The following is a 22,397-nucleotide window of genomic DNA, read 5'->3' as shown; positions in this document are numbered from 1 at the left end:
AAGACCTGACTAATACTTTCATCATCGCTCTCAATGCTTTAAGAGCACTAAATGATCCATGATCTCGAATTCATGCGATCGAACTCGGTACTCTGAATAGAATTGTCTGTCATGGCATCGAAGCTCTTCCCTGGCGACCCATCCAAGGTGATGGTGATTCGCCAAGTCACGCCTCAAATCACGACGCTCAGTCTTCCATTTTCGCGGTTTGGATTGATTCGATTTGGCGCGCGAGCGACTTTGGGTATGCAATAATCTAGTGGCCTGCATCAAATATCGTGATCATAATCAAAGTTGACACTACCCAGTCAAACTAGCAACGGGCTCGATACTGGTGGTGTCCCCCGTGGCTCTGACACCGGAGGTGCACGAGACCATCCGATCACAGGGCGCCAAAGTCCGGTACATCGCGGCCCCGGATATAGAGCATCATCTACACATCGGCACCTGGAAGGACGCGTTCCCAGACGCGGAGATCATCGCGCCCGAGGGTCTGTACGAGAAGCGGCAGCGGAGCAAGTATCGCGACGCGCCGTTCGCCCACGTCCTGACTGCAAAGAACAAGCACTCAATCTCCATCTCCGAGGAGTTTGACCGCGAGATTGACATCGAGTACGTTGATGGGCATGTCTCGCGGGAGATTGTCTTCCTGCACAAGCCCAGCCGGACCGTCATTGAGGCGGACCTGCTCTTCAACCCGCCGCCGAACGAGCAGTATTCCCGCGCAGAGGAACCCGCCACCGCGGGATTCTTGACGAGGTTCTTCTCATCTGTGGTCTCGGCGAAACCGCCGGCAATCTGGCAGCAACGGTTTGCCTGGTACTTGCTGGCAAAAGACCGGGCGCGGTTCGCCGAGTCCATGCGGCGGATTTATGGGTGGGATTTTGACCGGCTCATTACTTGCCATGGGGATGTCATTGAGACGGGGGCCAAGGGAGTTTTTCAGAGTGTTTTTGGGTGGTTTTTGGAGCATAAAGGTTGAGCTACTGTAAGTACTGTATATTGTGAAGAAGTACGGTAATCATCGATTTCATGCCACGCGATCTGCATGCACCAGTTTGTTGGACTGCCATTCTGGCGGTGAGGTTGGTGTTCAAATGGACCACACCGATAGCCCAAAGCTTGTCCTGTGGTCCATCGTGTTGTTTGGTAGATTGCGAAGACCGAATCGCCGTTGCAGCTCAGAGCTTGTGATGGGCGAAGCGCTGACGTCATCCGAATCATGTGATTCTTTCAGAGTTCCAGAAAGGCAGGTGTCTAGAAGATCTTTCATTTTGAAACCTGTCTTTTAACTTACATACTCGGTAGTTTTTCTCTTGAAAATGTGAATCAGAGCCTGTTCGGCCATCACCAGATCAACATCAGGCATCTCAGTCCTCTGCGTCAACAATCAGCATACTTGATAAATACAATGATGTTCTCACAACTCAAGGAAAAGCCGGAGATGAGCCAATCACCTAAAGAATTGATAGCTCGAAGCTTGCCCAGAGGCTAACACAAGCTCCTCAGCTCCCGACTGGCGACTGGCGCATCGATCTGCGTCATCGCCATCATCGCGATCCACTCAGGCATGCAGAGTTGCACACATCAGTTGACGAATCCTTCGTTTTTGGGTCCTGTGACCCGACCTTCCATCTGTGTCGACGGAGGATGCATGTACATAGAACGAGGTCAACCAGCCACGCCCACGAGCCCACAATAAGGCACATCGATGGTGGAGCCAGATGGTGCGCCGCATAGTTAAAGGAACATGGGTCAAAAAAGGCGTTATACTTGTAGACAGGTACTGGACAAACCGAACTGTCCTCACACTGGTTTCCCCTCCGCTACTTTTTTGTCCGACCCTCCACTGTCCTCGGAGCTCAGTCAGACGTGACCATACGTTTTTCTCGTCCGAGTCAGTATCAAGAAGTACACCATGCCGGTCTTCACTCGCCTTGTCTCTGTGGTTCTCCGCCTGGGAGAAATCACATTCGCAACGGTAGGCTCAACCCAGAGTACCGGCTTGTGACTATCATATGCCGTCGAACCGCTAACTAACCGGCCCTGCTAGATCGTTGCCGGTATCATCGGATACTATCTCCGGCAGTGGGATAAAGGGAACGCTGATTCATGGCATTTGGGTCGCTGGATCTACAGCGAAGTGATCGCCGGCCTATCGATTCTTTTGGGCGTGCTGTGGTTGATACCCACAGCGCATACCTTTTTCATTTGGCCGGGTACGGTCCGTGCCGTTCGGTTGATAGATCAATGAAGCTAACTGGCGTAGTTGACATTATCATTTCCCTGGCCTGGTTCGCCGTTTTTGGTCTGATAGTCGATGCCCTCAACGAAATCACGTGTGGCAGGGTTTTCGACTGGGACTCTTGGAGAATCAATTTCGATAATTTCTGCGGCCATTGGCGGGCAGCTGAAGCGTTTAGTTTCCTGTCGGCCGTTATTTGGCTGGTGTCAGGACTTTTGGTATGTTTCACTCTACGGACCCATGCACAACGTTGACTGACACGGTGCCTCAGGGCATTTACTTCGTCTGGCGTACAGAGCGTAGAACCCGTCCCTACGGCCGCTATCATGTCTAAACGCCATCCTCGATGTCGAACGGACACTTGGTTATGTCGCAACGTTTCGGACACGAACAACAAGGTGGTTTGCTCACCAAGCCAACGTCCTGCTTACGAACGGTCATGATTACTTACCCTAGTTTTGATACCCCATTGCTCTTGATGGTTTGCATCCTCGGTCTGTACTCGCGGCTTGCTACTCCTACCTAATCGACAGCGATTCACAACGACAATGAAGTTCATCGTGGTGACAACCTGAAATTATCGACGTAGTATTACTTAGTATTCTTTTGCTAGTCATATATGAGAGAGTTTGATTAAATCTATGGGTGCGAGTAAAGTGGATCAGTCGTAGTCCCCGTCTTCTCCGTACTACGGAGCACCAGATTCCGAGCCTCGATGCCAGCACCACGCCACTCTCGACCATGCGTGTTGAGACACCAGATGATTCCTCAGCTGCTGCGGGATTTTACGCGCTGAAAGATCTCGAATCTGGAAGCGACTCGTATGTCGAGGTGCGGCAGGGCGATGCCGACGCCGACCACGACGAGACCGACTCAACCAATTCCTCCGACAACGAGGAGAGCCTCCTCCGCCATGGCCGACGACCACGACAACGATCAGCACCTCGATGCGAATCGTCTATGCTCCAAAAACGACGACGATGCAATGCTCTCTACGGTCCGAGAACTCCCCGGCAGTTCCGCATCGTGCCCGTCTTGGAAACATTGCAGACCGCGCCGCTCCGTTTAGTTGACCGCGTGCTTCCAACGCGAAAACACAGATGGGCAGCCCTGATCCTTTTGCATCTACTCTGGGGGGCGATTTTCCTTACAATACTGCACCGATCCGTGGTCGGGCCTGAGATGGGCGAGTATGGGACTCCGGTGCGTCTGTCATGTCGTGCGAGGCTATGGTGCGTGCACGAAAGAAGCAACCCTATGATTTGCCAAAAGGAAAAGAAGAGTGGATGCTGAGATTTTGGCTGTAGGGGCAATAGCACGGATTGCGGTGTCGATGGCCGCGAGTGCCAACCCTTTGCGGACGCGGCGCTGGCGTTCCGGTGTCCCGCGGGCTGTCTGGACACGACTCTGCTGGAGCCGTATACAGTAGGCGACCAGGAGCTCAACTACCAGCCGCTCGTCGTCGGCGGTGCGCCCTTCAGACGGCCAGAGAATAGTATTATTGAGGAGGACGAGGAGAAGAATGGTAGCTATTACCGCGGCGATTCGTTCATCTGCGCGTCCGCGTTGCACGCTGGCGTGATCAGCAACGCCGTCGGAGGCTGCGGTGTCATTCGACGACTCGGCGAGAGGAGTGGGTACGGAAACATCACGCGTAACGGCATTGCGAGCACTGCTTTCGACTCCAACTTCCCCCTGGCATACACGTTTGAGCAGACAAAGACGACATGTCCCGACCAGCGGTGGCTGTTGTTTGGGATCTCGGTGCTCTTCACGGTGACGGTGTCGCTCTTCACAACGTCGCCGGCGGCGTTCTACGTGTCTGTCTACCTGATCGTGTACCTGCAGGTGGCACTGGCGTCCGACCCGCCCTACGCAATGGATTATCTGGAGGTGGTCTCAATCGGGATGGGCCGGTTCCTGCCCGCGGCATTCGTCGGCTGGGCCATCTACCATTTCTGCGCGCGCGACACGCTGACAGGTCTGACGGCGCAGTTTGAAAAAACGATTCTATGGCTGGGGCCGTGCTGGGTCGGCGCACTCAACACCGACACCTTTGACCGCATCCCCATCTCGCGACTCACCCCACACGATATCCAGCAGCAACCCGGCGCGATCCCGGCGCTGATCATCATTGTCAGCATCATCATCGTCTGCGCCACCGCGCAGGCTTGGTGCATCTGGGCCGCGGGCAAACTGCCGCGGTTCCTGGCCCTCTACGCCGCCATGGCCGCCGCGTTGCTCGTCATGACTGCTCTGCCGCAGCTCCATCTGCGCATCCACCACTACATCCTGGCCTTGCTGTTCCTCCCGGGCACCGCACTGCAGACCCGCCCGAGCCTCGTCTACCAGGGCCTACTCGTGGGCCTGTTTATCAACGGCGTCGCCCGCTGGGGGTTTGACAGTATCCTGCAGACGCCCGCGGCGCTCCTCGGCGATGCACAGCTGGGTAGCGCTCTGCCGAACGTCACCGTGACGGCCATTGACAACGCGAATAGGACAATCTCCTTTGCCCTCGAAGGCTTGCACGACGCGGCAGCGGGTGTCGCGGTGCTGGTCAACGATGTCATGCGTCTGCAGGTGTTTCGACCGTCTGACGATGTTGGACGTCCGTTGTCCGTCAACTGGACGCAGCTGCGGGACGGCGAGAAGGAGTACTTTCGCTTCGGGTTCGTGCGTACCAGCCCGCTCGGCGGGATGTGGTACGAGGATTTCACCAAGCCCGGGATTTGGCATGCGGATGGTCAATGGACGCATATGGAGCCTGGGCCGAGTTGAAATGTAGACCGATGTACAGTATTAAAATCCTCAGATTTACCACCTAGCTCCAAAGTTACAGATCCCGAACAAACACGTACAGTAAATACAGTAGTAGAATGCTACCCTGATCCGTCACATCACTCCTACACACGCTTTTCCAACACTAGGAAGACTATACAAACGAATTATGTAACAGGAAAGGGAACAGAAAGGAAAAGGAAGAATTTCAGGTCACCCCTTCTGATATCGTTTACAGCTCACCTGGACATGGTCCTGCTTCCCGCCATCGCTGATGATCAGCGCGGTCAGTTTCCGGCCGTACACGCAGCCGGAGTCGAGGCCTTTGGTGTATTTCTGCAGGTTCAAGCCTCTGCGCGCGTCGTGGCCGTAAATCACGGTCATCAGGCCCGCGGAGGGGTCATCGTCATCATCGTCATCATCATCCTCCTGAGAAGTTTCGCCGTTTTCGCGTTGCTCTCGGAGATCTGCCTTCCGGAGGGACATGTATCTATTGAAGAGCTACGTGGGTGAGTAATAAGCATCAGCTCAGGATAGCTCAGGATATCGGCTTTTATTTTTTTGGAGGAAAATAGATACCTTTGTCCAAGCAATCCCTTCTTCCTTCGCACTGGGCACATGCGTCTCCACATCAATCGACCGCATCGTCATTACGCTCACGGGGTCCTGATGCTCCAGGTCCACGCCCGGAACCAACCCGGCGTGCGCGACAACCACCTCGCCCATGCCCTTGATCGCGCCGACTCGAAGGATCGCGGGACACCCTTCAAGCCAGGATGCTTGCTCGTCGCTGAGTTCCTGTGCAAGCTGGAGCAGTGCTTTGTCCTCCGACGTTATGGCAATTTCCGGCAGTTCGACGGGCGACTCGGTACCATGAGATTTGGAGTGCTGTTGTTGTTGCCGGCGGAAGAGTAGGACTCTGTCATCGTCATTGCCGCGCACACAGGATGCGTGCAGTCTGCGCGCGAGATCAACGACGCCGCGGCTGTCGGGGCCTTTGGCGATCATGTTGCCGGTGAAGATCAGATGATCGCCGGCGCCACGATCGAAAGAGATGGTCTCGAGCAATTCCTGCACTGTAAGGAAAAAAACCCTCAGTACTAGTTTCGATACGTTGGGAAATCGACAACGAACACTCATCCCTGCACCCATGTACATCCCCCACAAACACCAACCGTCTCCCCCGTCGCGAACTCTTCTTCAAATCCCCGTCTTGGGGTCTACCCTCAGTATCATCATCATCATCATCATCATCATCATCATATTCCGGCAACCGCGCCGGATCCAACATCCGCAGCTGCACAAGACCCTCGAATTGCGGCAAATTGTTTGTCCCAAACCACCCACCGACTCTGACCTTCGTTCCACGGTCCAACGCCTTAATCAGCGCCTTTTGCTCCTCCACCGCAGGCTTCCATATCCCCTGCCAGCCGATCAAAACCGTCAATGCGAGAATGGCGTAAATCATGACGAATCGGCGGAACCTCGGAGCGGACACCACGGCGCGCGACGCCCGCAGCCATCGTGGCTCCGACGAAGGATAGTAGTAGGAACGCCCTCCTCCGGTGAAGGTGGCTGTGGGGGAAGCTGGGGTTGCGTGGCCGCTGCTGCTGCTGCTACTGCTGCGGCGGGCGTCCCAGTTGTTTCGCACATTTTCGATCAGCAGCCGCGGTCTGGAGGCTGCACTGCTTGTGGGAGCGGCCAATAGACTGCGGGAAGAGAAAGAGGAGGAGGAGTAGTGCGAGTAGTGGCTCGCTCTTCGATTGTGGCTATTCGCCTCCTTTTCGCTGCCCGTGGCCTCCATTTGGTCGACCGCTGTCTTTCTTTTTCTTTTCCCCCTTCACTATCGAGACATCCCTGGGCCGTTCTGGCCGTAGTTTTCAATTGTTTCTTTGGCCGATCTGCTCTGATAGTGACGTCGGCGATCAGGGCTGGGTGCCGCTGCCAATCAGACCAAACAAGCAACGGAGCACACGATGTCTTGCCAAAAAGGGTTTAGTTCAAATCAGGGTCGAAACCGGGCGCCGAGACCCCGGTTTCCGTAAGTGTCTTACGTCATGCTTGGCTTGGCTTCAGTTTCCAAAGTGCACACCCCCTATTCTATTCACACAAACACAAATTGTCCTACATCACCGGTACTTTTCAAAGTGTTCAGCCTCACGAAGTCGCTCCTGGATCTTCTGCAGAACCCCCAGTTCGTACACCTCCTCGACCGTCTTTCCCCCCGTCAGGACTTCCCGCTCGTGGCGCACAGACTCCTCCTTGGTCATGCAAACCAGGTCCTTCAGTTCCATCCGTATGAACCTCTGGCCCTCCTTGTCCCATTCCTCATCGACTTTGAAGCCGCCGGCGGGACGCTTCCACGGGATTAGCACCAGTCGGTTGGCAAGCCCGCTGATGGCACTCTTGCCCCGCCAGGTTTCCTCGACGGCGTAGGCAATGTCGTCCTTGCTCAGCGGCAAGCGCAGGCCCACAAGGTCCTTGTTGCCGTCGGCTCGGATGAGCTTCTCCATGGTGCCCTGGAGCTGTGTTTGGATGGTGTCGTAGAGTTTGTCCCTGCCTTTGCTGCCCAGGTTGTACTCGACCGGGTAGCCGGTGATGGTGCAGATCACATGGTTGGCGAGCGTGTATCCGAAGGTCGCCGGCATCGTGCCCAGGACGGGGAGGATGCGCACGCGAAAGTCCGGCAGCACGCTGAGCTCACCGACCTTGCCCTTGGCGAATTCCTCTTCTGGCAGCGGCAGCAGAGACGCCTTGCCGGGGCCGGGCTTCTCAGTGGAAAATACGACGGGGATTCCCGAGCTCACCCCGCGCAATCGCAGCCGTCGGCGGGTGCTGCGGGAGAGTGGGTCGTCTGTGCTGGCCGAGATGTCGGCGACGGCGATCCGCGTCGGGTCGGCTTTGCATCCAGCACCCATGGACGAGATGACGCGAATCAAATGCGTATGGCAGTAGTGCAAGAGGTCCACCTTAGTATCGATGTTATCGATGCAATCTAGCACGTAGTCCGGCTGTTGGCCGTTATCTGGATCCAACGACCACGGCGCCAGGAGCTTCTCTGCCACCGAAGCATTGAACAGCTCGTTGCGGCAGTCGAACCGGACCCATGGCACAATCTGCTCTAATCGCCGCCGTAGACACTGCACCTTGGGCGTCCCAACATCGGCCAGCGTGGCCACGGCGTGTCGATTGAGCGAAGACAGGGTGACTTGGTCGAAATCAATGAGCCGGATCTTTCCAACGCCCGACCGGGCCAGAGCTGTCGCCGCATGTGACCCGACACCGCCGCAGCCGACGACAATGACGAACGAGGAGCGGAGTTTTTGGAGGCCCTCGTCGGTGAGGAAGACGCGATTCCTAGCCAGTTGCTCGAGAATCAAATCTACCTCCGGCCGTCAGTCAATTACTCTTCGCCCCCCCCTAAAAAAGGGCCATCTTTCGTCCCACCTTCGTCATAGTCTCCCTGTTGCGCGCGTCTAGCCAGCGCCGCCGCGCGCTCATCTTCCTTGCTCAGCCGTTGGAGAAACGGCGCCACCGCCGTGCCGTACTCGGTCAACTACACTTTGCCTCGCAGTCAGCAAAAAATGCGCCTAACCGAGGTCGGCGCGATGAATTGGGACTCAACCCGACCGATTCTGCACGTTGATACGCATCATTGATATCCGGTATCGACGCTTTGAGCTTGTCAACCGCTTCTTGTCGTTTCAAGGCTTGGTAGCCGAGGATCCCCGCGGCGACCGCGGCTCCGGACAGCGCAGCGGTAGCGACGAGCTGCACTCCATGAGAGGAAGCGTGTCGCTCGAGCCAGGACATGTTTTGCTAAGCTCACAATGCTTTTCAAGTTGGTGAGCTCTGTTTCTTGGCGAGTGTTTCCTGTCGAATGTGGCCAGGGTTGCCCCTGTGGCGAGGGTGTCCGCCGGTAAGTACGTCTTGAATGGCGGCAAATCAGCAACCAACCGACTCTTTCAAGGATTATTTAAATCAAACGGACACTTACCTGCTGCTCAACGTGACTCGCTGCGCGAAAGTGACCCTTGAAAGAAAAACGAGATCACGTGTGTTGAAGTTCGCATGTTTGCACTGTTTGATCCACTTTGGCAGACGAAACACTTTTTCTTCACCCTTTCTCTCCTCTTTCTTCTTTGGAAACTTCATCTCACTGATGAGAGCGGGCTACACCACAGGGTCACACTGGATCTCTCATCCAGTGCACCCCTGTGCTCGTCTTGATGACGATAAAATTTACTCGAGCGCTTGACACGTCAATTGAGTATTCAAGTTCCCAGCATGGACTTCATCCCCTGTCCTTGAAAACAGGTGGAAGAAGACATGCTCAGACGTGGTTGATGCAAAGTGAACAGAGATCTTAGAGACGAAATAGCCTTGCTCTTAAGTTTCTTTTTTCTTTTTTTCCTTCAACAAGGACACGACTTTGAGAAGCCATTGGAGAAATTTCTTATTTTTTATTCGATGGCTGCTCAGAGTCGTGTCCTGTTGATGATGACTCATTTCTCTCATCCCCGTGATGCCTCATGATGACCAAAACTCTTAGGACACCTCGGAGGTTATTGATGAGATGCTCCGCGTGTCGCGCCCCTGTTCTGCAGGGTGTCGTGACCGCGTGTAGCAGGACCATTGACGAGCCTTGATAAAAGGTAGTTTTCAATCTGAAAAGGCTAGGGATGAGAGGAATCGATACTTTGCACGTCAATCAGCTGAGTTTCTTGTCTATGGACTGTTTCCTGTAGATACAACAATGCATTCGTTTGTTTTGGTTCAGTTGGCCGTGTTTTGCGCGTAAGTTTCTGTTCAGCCCGATGACGACCATGAGTATCCAAAAGCCAAAGTCGAGGTATCCTGCACATGTTTTCATACATACACGCGAGCTTCGGCTTGCTATTGTGCATGGAAACCGTTGCGAACTCGAGAGCTTATCTGAGGGCTGGACTATTCCCATACTATCTAACGAATAAACAATTCTGCAGGGTATATAGGATGCAATGCAATAGGGAACTAAGAATCCATGTACACCTAACACCAACACGCCGTTCTATGCAATCATTAAACCGAGAGACTAAGAATCAGCCGAGGAACTTGCCCACCGGCCCGCCAATGTTCTCCAGGTCCAACAAAAATGTATCATGGCCAAACAATGACACATCCATGCCGAGCTCGACATGCTGCACCTTGGTATTCCCCGCGGCACGCAGCGTCTCGGCGATTTCCCGCTGCTGCCATGCCGGAAAGAGGATGTCGCTGGCGACACCCATGACGAGAACCGGATGGTCCTTGAGCGGCGCCATGCCACGGATTAGGTCCTGCGGTGGGCCGGAGGTAGAGAACTCTCCGGAATCTGCCGCGTCCGAAGTCGCAGGCCCGTTCATCGGTGTCACGGACGCCGCCGCCGAGGGCTGTTCCTCGTACGGCTTCTCCGGCAACGTCAAGCCACATGAGGACTCAGACGGGTCGAGGCGGCCGCGGGCTAGTTTCTTGGCCGTTTCCTCCCGCCGCTTCTGCGCGGCTAACTGGTGCGAATGGCCAAGGTCAAACAGGTCCATCGCTTTGGAGACGTACAGCAAGCTGTTTGCATCGTAGTCCAGAGAAAACTTCTCCCCGGCGTGGTCGAGATACGTCTCGATGAGGAAATCCGGGCACAGCGCGGGCGGCTTGCTTGGGTCGGCGCGCTTCCGCCCGAACCTCTTTTCCCACTCAGGGCCGCTGCGGTAGGTCACCGTCGCGATCTCCCGAGCGAGTTTCATGCCAAAGTGTGGCGGCACCGAGTCATAGTAGAACCCGCGTGCCCACTTAGGGTCCATCATCAGCACCTGCCGCTGCGTGTGCCGCATAGCAATGCTGTAGGGATGGCTGCGAGCACAGCCACTGATGCTGACCACGCGGCCGACACGGTCTGGGAATAACACTCCCGCGGCCAGACTCTGCATGCCACCCATGCTGGCGCCCACCGATGCGTGCAGCTTGTGGATTCCCAGCGCATCGAGCAGACGGAACTGCGCCCGGACCATGTCGTCAATGGTCAGTATGGGGAATCGCGTGGCATACCGCTTGCCGTCCGACGGATCGATCGACGACGGGCCTGTGCTTCCGTAGCAGCCACCGAGGACATTCGTGCAGATGATGTAGTACTTGTCGGTGTCTAGCGGCGCACCGGGCCCGATGAATCGCTCCCACCATCCTTTCTTGGGATTGGTCGGGGTGCTGCGGGCATGACTGGAGGCGGACAGCCCAGTATGCAGGAGAATTGCATTGCTCTTGTCCGCGTTCAGGGTCCCCCATGTCTCGTAGGCAATGTCAAACTCCGGCAGCACGCCGCCCCAGTCCAGAACCAAGGCCTCGTCGCAGTGAAACCGTTCATGGTGGCCTGTGGTGTATGAAGGCTCGGGACCGGACTGCATCGATCGTGTCGACAACGACGCCGTCTTGGCTTCCTGGGCGTCGAGGCACGGAAAGGACATGGCCGGATTCGTCGAATCGGCATCCTGTCGAACGGCTGCAGAATGCGCTTTGCGGGGAGGCTGTGGGTGTATGCGCCGGATCGAACTTGGTGATGTCGAGGTTGTTGGATGCGCGAAAGCGGTGACCGGGCCTGAGCTCGGAGGAGAAGACACCGTCAGAGGGCGAGCAACGGCTCGTGAAGCCTGACGCGCCACGCCTCGAAGGGGGTTCATCTTGATGTCCGGAGGCACAAATTAAGTCATTCTCGTTATGCCAGAGAAACATTTCCCTGTTGTAGAAGTCTCAGATGTCTTGAAAAAGTGCCAGTCGAGTCTGCAAATTCCCAGAGCACGTCATGCAGAGCGAATCTGATTGGTCTGATCTAGGCGGTGAAGTTGCAATCATGATTCTGCCGGCAATATTTCTGTTCTCATTTTATTTGCAAACGATTTGCAAAATGAAGCTCGTGAAGACTGAAGAGTACTCGGTTCAGCGGTTTTGGATTCAGTTTCGAATTGGAGTCTTGGATCGATGGATAAATCCGTCGAGGATCAAGGAATCCAATGGATCGGTGCAATTTGCCAAAGCGAACTGAAATCTGCAGGGAAACAATCAAATCTTGAGCCACAGCAAGGTGCCAATGCCCGCAATCAAGCCAAAGTTCCAAGGGCAAGCCCTGTACGAAGGACAGCATTCGCAGCGGCAAAAGGCAACTATGTACATGTACTCGTATACTCAAGTGCCATGGTTGACTGTCGCTAGCATTGGTTGTAGCTAATAATATAGAGCCTAACTACGGAGTACTCCGTAGTTGAAATCGGAGCTCGGAGCATTTCAGTGACCGTCACTGTCCACCGATTGGCCTAAAAAAAAAATAACCTTCCGTCCTCCAGGCTCGGCAGGATTCGAACCCGCGACCTCCGAAGAGGCACACCTCCCAAGGGCCCAACGCCAAATCGCTCAGAACACTAGGAACGAGTGCGAGTAGTAACTAATACTGTACCCTCCCACCAACAACAGTCCCGATCAATGGTGACTTGCAGGATTCAAATCATTTAGTTGGCAACTAAAACATTTAACTTTAGTTAAGCTTCTCGAACTAATATATTTTTCGACAGCCAATCTTGAAACAGCCCTGTCTCAGAGTGACCTGGCGCTGCATGCGGAGGACTGTCGGACATGACGACTTGGAACTGGGATTGACCAATCGCATCAAATTATCAATGCCGCATGCGGTCTGCTTGAACTCCTCGAAGGGTACGGAGAATTAACCAAGCCTCCCAATAGCAACGACCATGCAAAGGTGACCTTCGTTTGAGCACGAGGATTCAGTGTATGCAAAGTTACTTAAAGAGATTACTTCGGGCGACGTGGGAAGGACAGAATCGGCTAACAGCAGTCGGAGCGGCCCGGTTCGGTGCTTGCAGTGACGTCGACGAAGCATCAGGCTGCTTCTGATGATGAATCAAGCTTTCTGAAATGTACGTTGAACACAAGGAATTGAACAGCGCGAGTCTACTAACTAGTAACAGTCAGTTTGGCGATTCAATCGTCTACCCATTGGATCTGAGCGGGACAAAATATAAACCGCACGTGGTTGGAAGGCATGCCAGTTGTTCGGAACTGACTCCAAGACCGCCATGATTCGCCGAAGAGGCATTCTTGCCGTGGTCCTGCTGATTATTCTCATCGTCGTCCTCCGTTCGTCGACTTCGTCGGCCGAGACAAATTCCAAGTCCGAACATGCGCAACAAGACTCGGATCAGAATTGGAATCCCGCACACCGCATTCCCCCCCAGGGTCGCGCCATCGGATCCAAGCACCAGGTGACAATAGATGATCTCTCGGACAGGCCCCTGCGGGACCGGCTGCGATATCAATTCCCATACGACCTTGAGGGCAAGTTCCCGGCCTACATTTGGCAAACATGGAAGGTCACGCCCGCGTCCGGACACTTCTCGGAGGAACTACGGCCGTACGAAGCCAGCTGGACGGAGCTGCATCCGGGGTTCGTGCACGAGGTGGTGACAGATAGCGCGGCGGAGCATCTTATCCGGTACCTGTACGGCGCGATTCCGGAGGTGGTCGAGGCGTACCAGTCGATGCCGCTGCCGATCCTCAAGGCGGACTTCTTCAGGTACCTGATCCTGCTGGCTCGCGGCGGCATCTACAGCGATATCGACACGCTGGCACTCAAGTCGGCGACGGAGTGGCTGCCGGACTCAATGGATCGGCTTTCGGTCGGGCTGATTGTGGGAATCGAGGCCGACGTCATCACCGAGGCTCGTCCGGACTGGAACAAGTGGTACTCGCGCCCCATCCAGTTCTGCCAGTGGACGATCCAGGCTAAACCGGGCCATCCGGTGCTCCGCGACGTGGTGGCCAACATCACAGAAGAGACCCTGCGCATGAAGCGGAAAGGGATTCTGACCGGATCCCGCATGGACAAGACCATCGTCGAGTTCACCGGGCCAGCTGTCTGGACCGACGCCGTCTTCCGCTACTTTAATGATCCGCAGTATTTTAGGTTCTCGGGCAACAACCACCCCAACGTCACGTACATGGATCTGGCTGGGCTCAAGGAGCAGAAGAAGATCGGCGACGTCGCCGTCCTGCCCATCACCAGCTTCAGTCCGGGTGTCGGACAAATGGGCGCTGAGGACGCGGAGCATCCGCTCGCTTTCGTTCTGCACGGCTTTGATGGTAAGCTTTGTCGAAAGTCTGCTCTATGATATCATTCACTAACATCATGATGTTACGCCAGGTACATGGAAATCAGATTGATGAATTCGATTCAATCTGTTGATTTTTCTTTTTTCGGTATTATAGACTTGACGTCGGGATGCACAGTTGTTTCCGTACTTAAGGGCCGGTGTTTGGGGTGTTAGAGGAGTATTGGAAAGGTACATTTTATGGGCGGTTTGTTCATGAAGTGCGATAAAAATGTAGGAGACAGGCATTGTCCATCATCCATGCCTACTCTTCCGAATAGACTATGGTTGTGTTCATTCTTTACTTCTCATTCAGATAGGTACTTGGCTATATTCACGATGAATTATGCATCTCCGGTCCAAGATTTGTCAAATATCAGATTCAGGTGTCATTATTTGAAGCACCAACTCATCCATCAGACTCAATGCCGAACAGACAACAGATTCCATGTACACCAAAATTGCCCGTACCAACATGGAGCATACCGGGTATCGACCCAGGGTAGGGGGTATCTGTCTGCGTATCGAGCCCCCAAGACGTAACCAATTCACAGGGTATCAAGAAATATGTAGTATTTTCGGGTGAGGGCGAGAGAAAGTTTCGAAGAGACAAGAAGGCGGCGGAAGAAAAAAAAAAAAAAAACAAAAGACAAGAAGAAGATGAAATGACTTAGGTACCTGTTACGAAATCAGGAGTCAAAATCCGCAAACAGCGGATCGTACTTTTCCCTCATATCATCCGTGTAGACGGTCAAGGTGGACGGGTCCGGCGGCGGCGGGTATTCCTCGAAATTGGACGCATCCGCAGGATGCGTAACCTGCGGCACGATCGGGCCGGGGACACGGCGGTAGTAGAGATCATCCCAGTTAATGCCGTCGAAGAACGGATGGCTCTTGACGCGGGCGGCGCCGCCGGAGATGTAACCAAGTCGCTGGGCAACGTTTGTTCGGCAGAGTTGGGTGATGATATCGCGGGCGGCGAGGGACAGGCCCTGCGGGAAATGCAGCCGGCCGGCGACGATCTGCTCGTAGAGGCGCATAACGTTGGGGTCCCAGAAGGGCGGCTGGCCGACGAGGAATTCGTAGATCAGAATCCCCAGCGCCCACCAGTCCACCGCCAGCCCGTGGCCGCTGTTGTGGATCACCTCCGGTGCTAGGTAGTCTGGCGTGCCGCACAGTGTATACGTCTCGCGGTCACCGACCTGCTTCGCGAACCCAAAGTCGACCAGCTTGATGTGGCCCTGCGCATCCAGCAGGATGTTCTCCGGCTTCAGGTCCCGGTATGCTACTCCCTGCACGTCGTGCAAGTACTCAATCGTGAGCGTGATCTCTGCAGCGTAGAACCGCGTCGTGGGCTCGTTGAACCGGCGTGCCCGCCGTAGATATGTGAAGATTTCGCCGCCAGGGCAGTAGTCCAACTGCAACGGTCAGCTCAGTCTCCCTTTGTTTCAAGGGCTTGAAATTGGTCCTACCAGCATGTAGAGGCACTCATCGTCCGAAAACGACGCAGCGAGGTTGGTGATAAACGGGAAACCGGCGACCGCAGCAAGCGACTTGCGCTCGTTGCGCACATGCTCAACCTGCTTCAGTTTGATGACTGCAACAGCAACTCCTGTTAGCCGCCGTCTTGCTCTCTCTCCTCTCTCTCTCTCTCTCTCTTTCTCAATCCCCTCATGTATCTTCATTCTCCCTCTGCAACCCGCGCGACAATGAGCGGCCCGTACTGACCGTCAGCTTTGCGAAGTGTCTTCAACGCATACACCGCGTTTCCCCGTCGGGGATCCCTGAACCGCGTGAGCCACACGCGCGCAAATGTCCCTGTGACATTTCTCAGTCAGAGCTCAAACCTCTCTCGCAGTAATAAGACCATGCACCTACCGGTCCCCAGCGTCTTGATCAGCTCAAAATCCTCTATCTTTAGCTTCTGAGACTGCAGCCCCAAAGGTTGGGATTTTTCTGTTGCCGCCGTTGTCGTTTTCTCAGGCTCCTCCTGTTCCTGCTGCTGCTGTGCCTCGGGCGGCGTCTGGTCGGCGGCGGCGGCCGGTGAGTCCCGGTTCAACTCGTCATGCGCGGACGGATACATTGTTTTGATGGCCATGCTGCGCGATCATTTCTTCTCTCTTTTTCCTTCTTTGCGAACAGCGAGGGCCGGGAGAGGGGGGCCGCGAGCGGCGATGGGCGAATGGTACCTGAACTCCGTGAGGAGAAAAAAAGGCTGGAATGGCTCGATCCGGTGGCGAGTCTCCCCCAATTGTGGTTGCCGGGAGGTCGCCGGAGAAGAACACGGTCACTGGCCGCCGGACATGCAGTCGATGAGCGTGGAGGATCTCGCAATGAGGTTGGGACGGGAGGAGCGCGGGCTCTGACGTACTTTTCGTGGCGGGGTTCGGCCGGCTGGGCGCTCTTGGTACCTGGGATGAAACCTAGTGCCGATGAAATGTCTACCGCGGCTATGTACTTACACAATTAAGCAAATAAGCCGGCGATGAACGCGGTGATGATCATTCCAGCTACGGACAGTTCCAGTACATGCAATCGTGCTGATCCTACGCCGCGCTGTCGCAGCTCCAAGTACATGATCCATACTATGTCGTTCCATACGCCTCATAAGTACCAAGGACACATCAAAATGGCGGAGAGCTCAGCTCCGTGAGTTCAGAATTAGTCCAACAATCAAGCTGTCTCCCGTCAGTGGTGTTCACATGCAGGTACCGTAGCCAGCCTCTTACCCGTACAGCCCCAGCACCTCGCCAAAGATCAGGATTAGAATCATGCCAACATAGACCCGTGACTGCTGCATGTAAGCCCGCACGCCCTGCAACATCGATCAGCACGAGCCTAAACGTCACATCCGTCATTCCAAGCCTACCGCATCACCCACGATCCCAATCGCGTATCCCGCAGCCACTCCAGCCAGTCCGACCGACAGGCCAGACGCGAGATGCATAAAGCTCCTGTAGCAAAACGATCAATATCATCGGAATCTTCCCCTGCTCTCGATGTCAGGGCGCCTACGAGTAGAGGCTAATATGTTGTGTGGGCGGTGGATTGATCGCTCCCGCGATCAAGACAGCAACAACCAGGCCGTAGACGGCGATGATACCGGACATAACCACCGGAATCAGCGACTGCCGCTCGTCAGCGTCAGCGCGGTTCCTGCGCCTAAGGGGACGATTGCGATCCTGCCTTCATGATGAGATCCGGTCGATATGTTCCCACGCCCGCAATTCCTATCCCCGACTTCGCCGTGCCGTATGCCGCGCCCGCGCCTGCGTTCAATCAGCGTACTCCATGCTTTTTTAACCACGCCTGCTGCGAGGCGTGCTGGTCATATATCACGTACAGCCGAAAATCATCTGTTTGCCGAGGTCTGGGTTAGCTGCTCTCCGATGACGCACGCCCCGGCTCTGCAGGTACTTACTGCCGCGGCGATGCCCGCCTGGTACACTGCGTTAGTGCATCGATTCGCACTCGACGACCATCACAAACTACTCACAAAGGAGAAGAAAGGCGCAAACTTGGGCGAGAGCTCGCTGTCCGCCATGTTGACTGCTCCACGGAAAACCCCCTGCAGGACAAAAGTGCGAGTCTAGCAGCGAGCGCCCCGATGCCGAAATGCAGCTCGAGCAGGGAGAGTAGGCCAAATCGGAGCTGGTGTGTTGCTTCCTAGCAGCTGTCAACTGCTGTCGGAGGATCGGGATGCTGGTGTTATTCTTAGCACGGAGTTGAGGTGCCGATTTCTGCCTGAGGCATTAATAACGAATTAGCCTAATGCCTGAGGCACCAAGGCCCGAACCAACTCCTCTCCAGAATCCAGATCCCCGGAAGATCCTCATCGTCCGTCCATCGATCACCGTCAAATCCGCCTTGTCCGTCTTGCGGCCGCGTCGATATCCAAATCTCAGCGCTGCCCTGTCTTCGCCCTCGTCTCCCGTCTGGTTTCGGCGTGCTTTCCCCCGCGCTCGAAGAATGCGGAGGGCACCATCATAGGGCCCTTGTCTTGCGATTGCGCCCGAAAGCTTCGCGCCGATCCATCCCTCGTTCGCGATCCTCTTGGTCCATCGTTTCCTCGCTCGTCTTCTCCGAGTCGACCGGCGAGCCCGCGACATGACCATCCGCTGCTGAACTCATCCCGCCACCGGTCAACCCGTCTGAATTCCCCGGCTTGCGTGTCGATCACTCTCCCTCTCTCTGCCCCAACCGTCCCTGGTTTGGGCTCGACATCACTCAAGCCGTCCCTTCTACTCTTTCTCTTCGTCGCTTTTAACTCGTCGTCATCACCGGTCCCCGAGCCATGGCCGATCTAGGTGCCCACGGCCGGAACGTCCGGCCCAGCCCCTACGGGCACCCCACGAATCACCAACGTGATGCCGCATACAACGAGATCTTCGGCGGCGCTCCATCGGGTCGATCGCAGACGATGACCTCGCGCACGCCCGCGTACTCGTCCGATCGCGCTAACACGATGGGTGCTCACATCTCGCCACCCCAGATGCAGCGTCCACCCGCCCCCGTTCGGCAAGGGCCCAACGATTACTACGCCACCGGTCCGAATGGCTACATTCACTCTCACGCGCATGCCAACGGGACATACCCATCCTCGCGGCCCACGCAGGGCCACCTGCCGCAACAACCCAGCCGACCACCATGGCCCCAGCCTCAGCGGATGGATTCCAAGCCGAGTCCGATGACGCAGTACGCGAACCCCAAGGCGCCCATGCCTCAGGGCCGTTACAACTACTTCCCTCCGGCCATGAACAACAACCCCGACCGCACCCAGTCCATGGCGAATCTTCAGGCACCACCAAGGCTGAGCGGGCCCCCGATGTATCAGCAGCCCAGCTCTGCAACAGCGCTTCGCCAGCAGCCGTATCATCACGCGGTCCGGACGCCGCAGGGTCGTCCCGTGCCGGAGCGCCGCGATGATGAGCGCGCCATGTCGCTGAGCTCGTACTCCACGGACCACGAACATTTCCGCACCGCCACCGGTCGAACGATCCCCGTGCGGCGTCCGCCCTCGGGTCCGGACCAGATTCCTTCGCAGTTATTACCCGCGCAGACGCAGCAGGCGTCGCAAGCACAGCAACATCCACCACCTGCCGCTGAGCTGGACCGCATCAGTGGTCACACGAGACGCCGTCCCAGCGAAGCGTCCATCGCATCACGCACGATGTCTATGGCGTCGACGGTCGTACCTGATCGAACTATGAGTTTGCAAAGCACCAGGCCGGTCTCGAGGCCAACGCCACCGAACTCGCTGCCAGCGAATCCAGCTCCGGCTCGTAGTCGGAAGCCACTTGTCTACCCGGCCCTGCTGTCCCGCGTAGCCGATGTGTTCCGGGAACGAATCCCCCTGGGGGAACGACAAAAGAACGGCCTCTCCTATCAAAATGCATTCACAGGTGCCGAGGCGGTGGATTTGATTGCCTACATCATCAAGACTGCCGACCGCAACCTGGCTTTGCTGTTGGGCCGTGCGCTTGATGCGCAGAAGTTCTTCCACGATGTCACCTATGACCACCGCCTGCGCGACTCCCACGTCGAGATCTACCAGTTCCGGGAGACCATGACGGAGGAAGCGCCGAGCTCTGAAGTGAACGGTGTGTTTACCTTGTTGACCGAGTGCTACTCTCCGACGTGCACACGCGACAATCTGTGCTACTCCATCGCCTGCCCGCGCCGGTTGGAGCAGCAGGCCCGTCTCAATCTCAAGCCGCAGCCGGGCCTGCGGCCGTCCTCTTCTCGGGGCAGTCTCCATGGCGATGACGACCAGGGCGAGGAAAACCAGAAGTTGTGGATCAACATGGTTCCCAAGGAGGTGGCGGACAGCCTCGATGACCGTGAAAAGAAGCGACAGGAGATCATTTTTGAAATCATGTACACGGAACGGGACTTTGTCAAGGATCTCGAGTATTTGCGTGATTTCTGGATGCGGCCGCTGCGCGCCGCAGGCAACTCAAGCCTGTCGCCGATTCCAGAGCATCGACGAGAAAAGTTCATCCGGACGGTGTTTGGCAATTGTCTGGAGGTCTTGAAGGTGAACACCGGTCTGGCCGAGGCGTTGAACGCGCGGCAAAAAGAGTCCCATGTGGTGAAGCAAATCGGCGATATCTTCTTGCACCACGTGCCCAAGTTTGACCCGTTTATCAAGTACGGTGCGAACCAGCTTTATGGCAAGTACGAGTTCGAGAAGGAGAAGGCGTCGAACCCGGCCTTTGCACGCTTCGTGGAGGAGACGGAGCGTCTCAAGGAGTCGCGCAAGCTCGAGCTCAATGGTTATTTGACGAAGCCAACGACCCGACTGGCTCGATACCCGTTGCTGCTTGAGCAGGTCCTCAAGTACACGGCCGACGACAACCCGGACAAGCAGGACATTCCGCGGGCGATTGGTCTGATCAAAGACTTCTTGCAGCGGGTTAACACCGAGACCGGGAAGGCGGAGAACCACTTCAACTTGGTGCAGTTGAACGCAGCGCTCAAGTTCAACCCCGGCGATTACGTGGATCTGAAGCTGACCGAGGAGAACCGGCAAATGCTCACCAAGATGGCATTCAAGAAGGCGCCGACGGACAGCTCGGAAGTGACGGCATACCTGTTTGACCACGCAGTGCTGCTGGTACGCATCAAAGTGGTCAACAAGCGCGAGGAGTACCGCGTGTACCGCAAGCCGATTCCGCTGGAGCTGCTGGTGATTGCTCAGATGAATGAAGTGATTCCGCGGCTGGGGCTCGCCAAACGCTCGTCGTCGGGTCTCATCCCAGGGAAGACGACGACCAACAATCAGTCGACGCAGAAGGAACTGCCGATCACGTTCAGACACCTTGGCAAAGGGGGCTATGATATCACGCTGTATGCGACGTCGCAAACGCAGCGGAAGAAGTTCATCGAGATGGTCGAGGAACAACAGCGGAAGCTGCGCGAGCGTAACAGCAACTTCTACAACAAGACGATTCTTTGCGAGGGGTTCTTCTCATCGTTGAATCGAGTGAATTGCCTGGTTCCGATTGGTGAGTTCCTTTTTTTTTTTTTTTCCTGGAACTTTTCGAATGGATATATGCTGACGATTAAGCAGATGGAGGACGGAAGCTCGTGATTGGCACGGACAATGGCGTCTATCTTGTGGACCGGTGGCCCAAGGACAAGAACGCGAAGCCACGGCGGGTGCTCGATGCTAGCGGGGTGACGCAGATCGACACGCTGGAGGAGTACCAGCTGCTGCTGGTTCTGGCGAACAAGACGCTAAGCTCGTACCCGATGGAGGCGCTCGAGGCGACGGACAACTCGAACCCCTTGATTCGACGACCCAAGAAGATTCAAGGGAACGCCAACTTCTTCAAGGCCGGCATTGGGCTCGGCCGGCACCTGGTGTGCCTGGTCAAGACCTCTGCGCTGTCGACAACAATCAAGGTGTACGAGCTGATGGACAATGTATCCAAGAACAAGAAGAAGCCGGCCCTGAGCAAGATGTTCCAGGGGGGGCAGGATACATTGAAGCCGTTCAAGGAATTCTACATCCCCGCCGAGTCATCCTCGGTGCACTTCCTGCGGTCCACGCTGTGCGTCGGCTGCGCCCGCGGATTCGAGCTTGTTAGCCTTGAGACGACAGACAGCCAATCGCTCCTCGACCAGGCGGACACGTCGCTCGACTTTGTCGCGCGCAAGGAGAACGTCAAGCCGATCCACATCGAGCGCATGAACGGCGAGTTCCTGCTCAACTACAGCGACTTCTCGTTCTTCGTCAACCGCAACGGGTGGCGCGCGCGACCCGACTGGAAGATCTCGTGGGAGGGCACGCCCAACTCGTTTGCGCTGTCGTACCCGTACATCCTGGCGTTCGAGCCGAATTTCATCGAGATCCGCCATATCGAGACGAGCGAGTTGATCCATATTCTGACGGGCAAGAATATTCGGATGCTTCATTCGTCAACGCGAGAGGTATGTCATACAATTCCTTTCTTTTTTGTTCTCAGATCCCTTATCTAACCCTTTACAGATTCTGTACGCCTACGAAGAAGAAGATGGCGAAGACGTCGTCGCCAGTCTCGACTTTTGGAACAAGCCGGACAACAATAACCGAGAAAAGAGATAAGGAAAAAACACGAAAAAAGATGACAAAACCAGTTGTCTTGTTTTTGGTCCAGTTTTCGGTTCATCTTGTTCTATTCTGTTGTTGTTGTTGTTCTTGTTCTCTTTCTGTTCTAGACTCGATC

The 22,397-nt window shown here is 55.6% G+C and overlaps 11 protein-coding genes across 11 annotated transcripts; 6 read left to right on the top strand and 5 right to left on the bottom strand.

Moving 5' to 3' along the window:
- Nucleotides 1-111: 111 nt before the first annotated feature.
- VTN31DRAFT_4817 (uncharacterized protein) lies at nucleotides 112-982 on the top strand (the record flags this gene model as incomplete). Its single annotated transcript, XM_069405247.1, has 2 exons — nucleotides 112-244; nucleotides 309-982. The coding sequence occupies 2 exons, from the start codon at nucleotides 112-114 to the stop codon at nucleotides 980-982; spliced, it is 807 nt and encodes a 268-aa protein (XP_069260330.1).
- Nucleotides 983-1,097: 115 nt separating this feature from the next.
- On the top strand, nucleotides 1,098-1,495 carry VTN31DRAFT_4816 (uncharacterized protein; the record flags this gene model as incomplete). Its single annotated transcript, XM_069405246.1, has 2 exons — nucleotides 1,098-1,249; nucleotides 1,309-1,495. The coding sequence occupies 2 exons, from the start codon at nucleotides 1,098-1,100 to the stop codon at nucleotides 1,493-1,495; spliced, it is 339 nt and encodes a 112-aa protein (XP_069260329.1).
- A 423-nt stretch (nucleotides 1,496-1,918) lies between these two features.
- VTN31DRAFT_4815 (uncharacterized protein) lies at nucleotides 1,919-2,579 on the top strand (the record flags this gene model as incomplete). Its single annotated transcript, XM_069405245.1, has 4 exons — nucleotides 1,919-1,981; nucleotides 2,054-2,219; nucleotides 2,270-2,463; nucleotides 2,517-2,579. The coding sequence occupies 4 exons, from the start codon at nucleotides 1,919-1,921 to the stop codon at nucleotides 2,577-2,579; spliced, it is 486 nt and encodes a 161-aa protein (XP_069260328.1).
- A 407-nt stretch (nucleotides 2,580-2,986) lies between these two features.
- VTN31DRAFT_4814 (uncharacterized protein) lies at nucleotides 2,987-5,023 on the top strand (the record flags this gene model as incomplete). The annotated part of the gene is made up of 2 exons (XM_069405244.1): nucleotides 2,987-3,477; nucleotides 3,553-5,023. 2 exons carry the CDS (start codon nucleotides 2,987-2,989, stop codon nucleotides 5,021-5,023), a joined length of 1,962 nt encoding a protein of 653 aa, XP_069260327.1.
- Nucleotides 5,024-5,236: 213 nt separating this feature from the next.
- On the bottom strand, nucleotides 5,237-6,827 carry VTN31DRAFT_4813 (uncharacterized protein; the record flags this gene model as incomplete). Its single annotated transcript, XM_069405243.1, has 3 exons — nucleotides 5,237-5,524; nucleotides 5,603-6,099; nucleotides 6,158-6,827. The coding sequence occupies 3 exons, from the start codon at nucleotides 6,825-6,827 to the stop codon at nucleotides 5,237-5,239; spliced, it is 1,455 nt and encodes a 484-aa protein (XP_069260326.1).
- A 325-nt stretch (nucleotides 6,828-7,152) lies between these two features.
- VTN31DRAFT_4812 (uncharacterized protein) lies at nucleotides 7,153-8,836 on the bottom strand (the record flags this gene model as incomplete). Its single annotated transcript, XM_069405242.1, has 3 exons — nucleotides 7,153-8,405; nucleotides 8,471-8,579; nucleotides 8,654-8,836. The coding sequence occupies 3 exons, from the start codon at nucleotides 8,834-8,836 to the stop codon at nucleotides 7,153-7,155; spliced, it is 1,545 nt and encodes a 514-aa protein (XP_069260325.1).
- Nucleotides 8,837-10,104: 1,268 nt separating this feature from the next.
- On the bottom strand, nucleotides 10,105-11,709 carry VTN31DRAFT_4811 (uncharacterized protein; the record flags this gene model as incomplete). Its single annotated transcript, XM_069405241.1, has 1 exon — nucleotides 10,105-11,709. One exon carries the CDS (start codon nucleotides 11,707-11,709, stop codon nucleotides 10,105-10,107), a length of 1,605 nt encoding a protein of 534 aa, XP_069260324.1.
- Nucleotides 11,710-13,116: 1,407 nt separating this feature from the next.
- VTN31DRAFT_4810 (uncharacterized protein) lies at nucleotides 13,117-14,260 on the top strand (the record flags this gene model as incomplete). Its single annotated transcript, XM_069405240.1, has 2 exons — nucleotides 13,117-14,179; nucleotides 14,241-14,260. 2 exons carry the CDS (start codon nucleotides 13,117-13,119, stop codon nucleotides 14,258-14,260), a joined length of 1,083 nt encoding a protein of 360 aa, XP_069260323.1.
- Nucleotides 14,261-14,876: 616 nt separating this feature from the next.
- On the bottom strand, nucleotides 14,877-16,270 carry VTN31DRAFT_4809 (uncharacterized protein; the record flags this gene model as incomplete). The annotated part of the gene is made up of 4 exons (XM_069405238.1): nucleotides 14,877-15,605; nucleotides 15,660-15,784; nucleotides 15,916-16,005; nucleotides 16,066-16,270. 4 exons carry the CDS (start codon nucleotides 16,268-16,270, stop codon nucleotides 14,877-14,879), a joined length of 1,149 nt encoding a protein of 382 aa, XP_069260322.1.
- Nucleotides 16,271-16,828: 558 nt separating this feature from the next.
- On the bottom strand, nucleotides 16,829-17,731 carry VTN31DRAFT_4808 (uncharacterized protein; the record flags this gene model as incomplete). Its single annotated transcript, XM_069405237.1, has 8 exons — nucleotides 16,829-16,865; nucleotides 16,917-17,002; nucleotides 17,057-17,141; nucleotides 17,203-17,315; nucleotides 17,374-17,456; nucleotides 17,531-17,543; nucleotides 17,609-17,626; nucleotides 17,684-17,731. 8 exons carry the CDS (start codon nucleotides 17,729-17,731, stop codon nucleotides 16,829-16,831), a joined length of 483 nt encoding a protein of 160 aa, XP_069260321.1.
- A 750-nt stretch (nucleotides 17,732-18,481) lies between these two features.
- Nucleotides 18,482-22,276, top strand: VTN31DRAFT_4807 (uncharacterized protein; the record flags this gene model as incomplete). The annotated part of the gene is made up of 3 exons (XM_069405236.1): nucleotides 18,482-21,194; nucleotides 21,260-22,122; nucleotides 22,181-22,276. The coding sequence occupies 3 exons, from the start codon at nucleotides 18,482-18,484 to the stop codon at nucleotides 22,274-22,276; spliced, it is 3,672 nt and encodes a 1,223-aa protein (XP_069260320.1).
- Nucleotides 22,277-22,397: the final 121 nt, after the last annotated feature.

Source organism: Thermomyces dupontii (genome assembly GCF_041956625.1).
Source record: "Thermomyces dupontii strain NRRL 2155 unplaced genomic scaffold VTN31scaffold_4, whole genome shotgun sequence".
NCBI lineage: Eukaryota > Fungi > Ascomycota > Eurotiomycetes > Eurotiales > Trichocomaceae > Thermomyces > Thermomyces dupontii.
The sequence above is the reverse complement of the archived record's forward strand: the minus strand, read 5'-3'. Positions and strand labels throughout refer to the sequence as shown.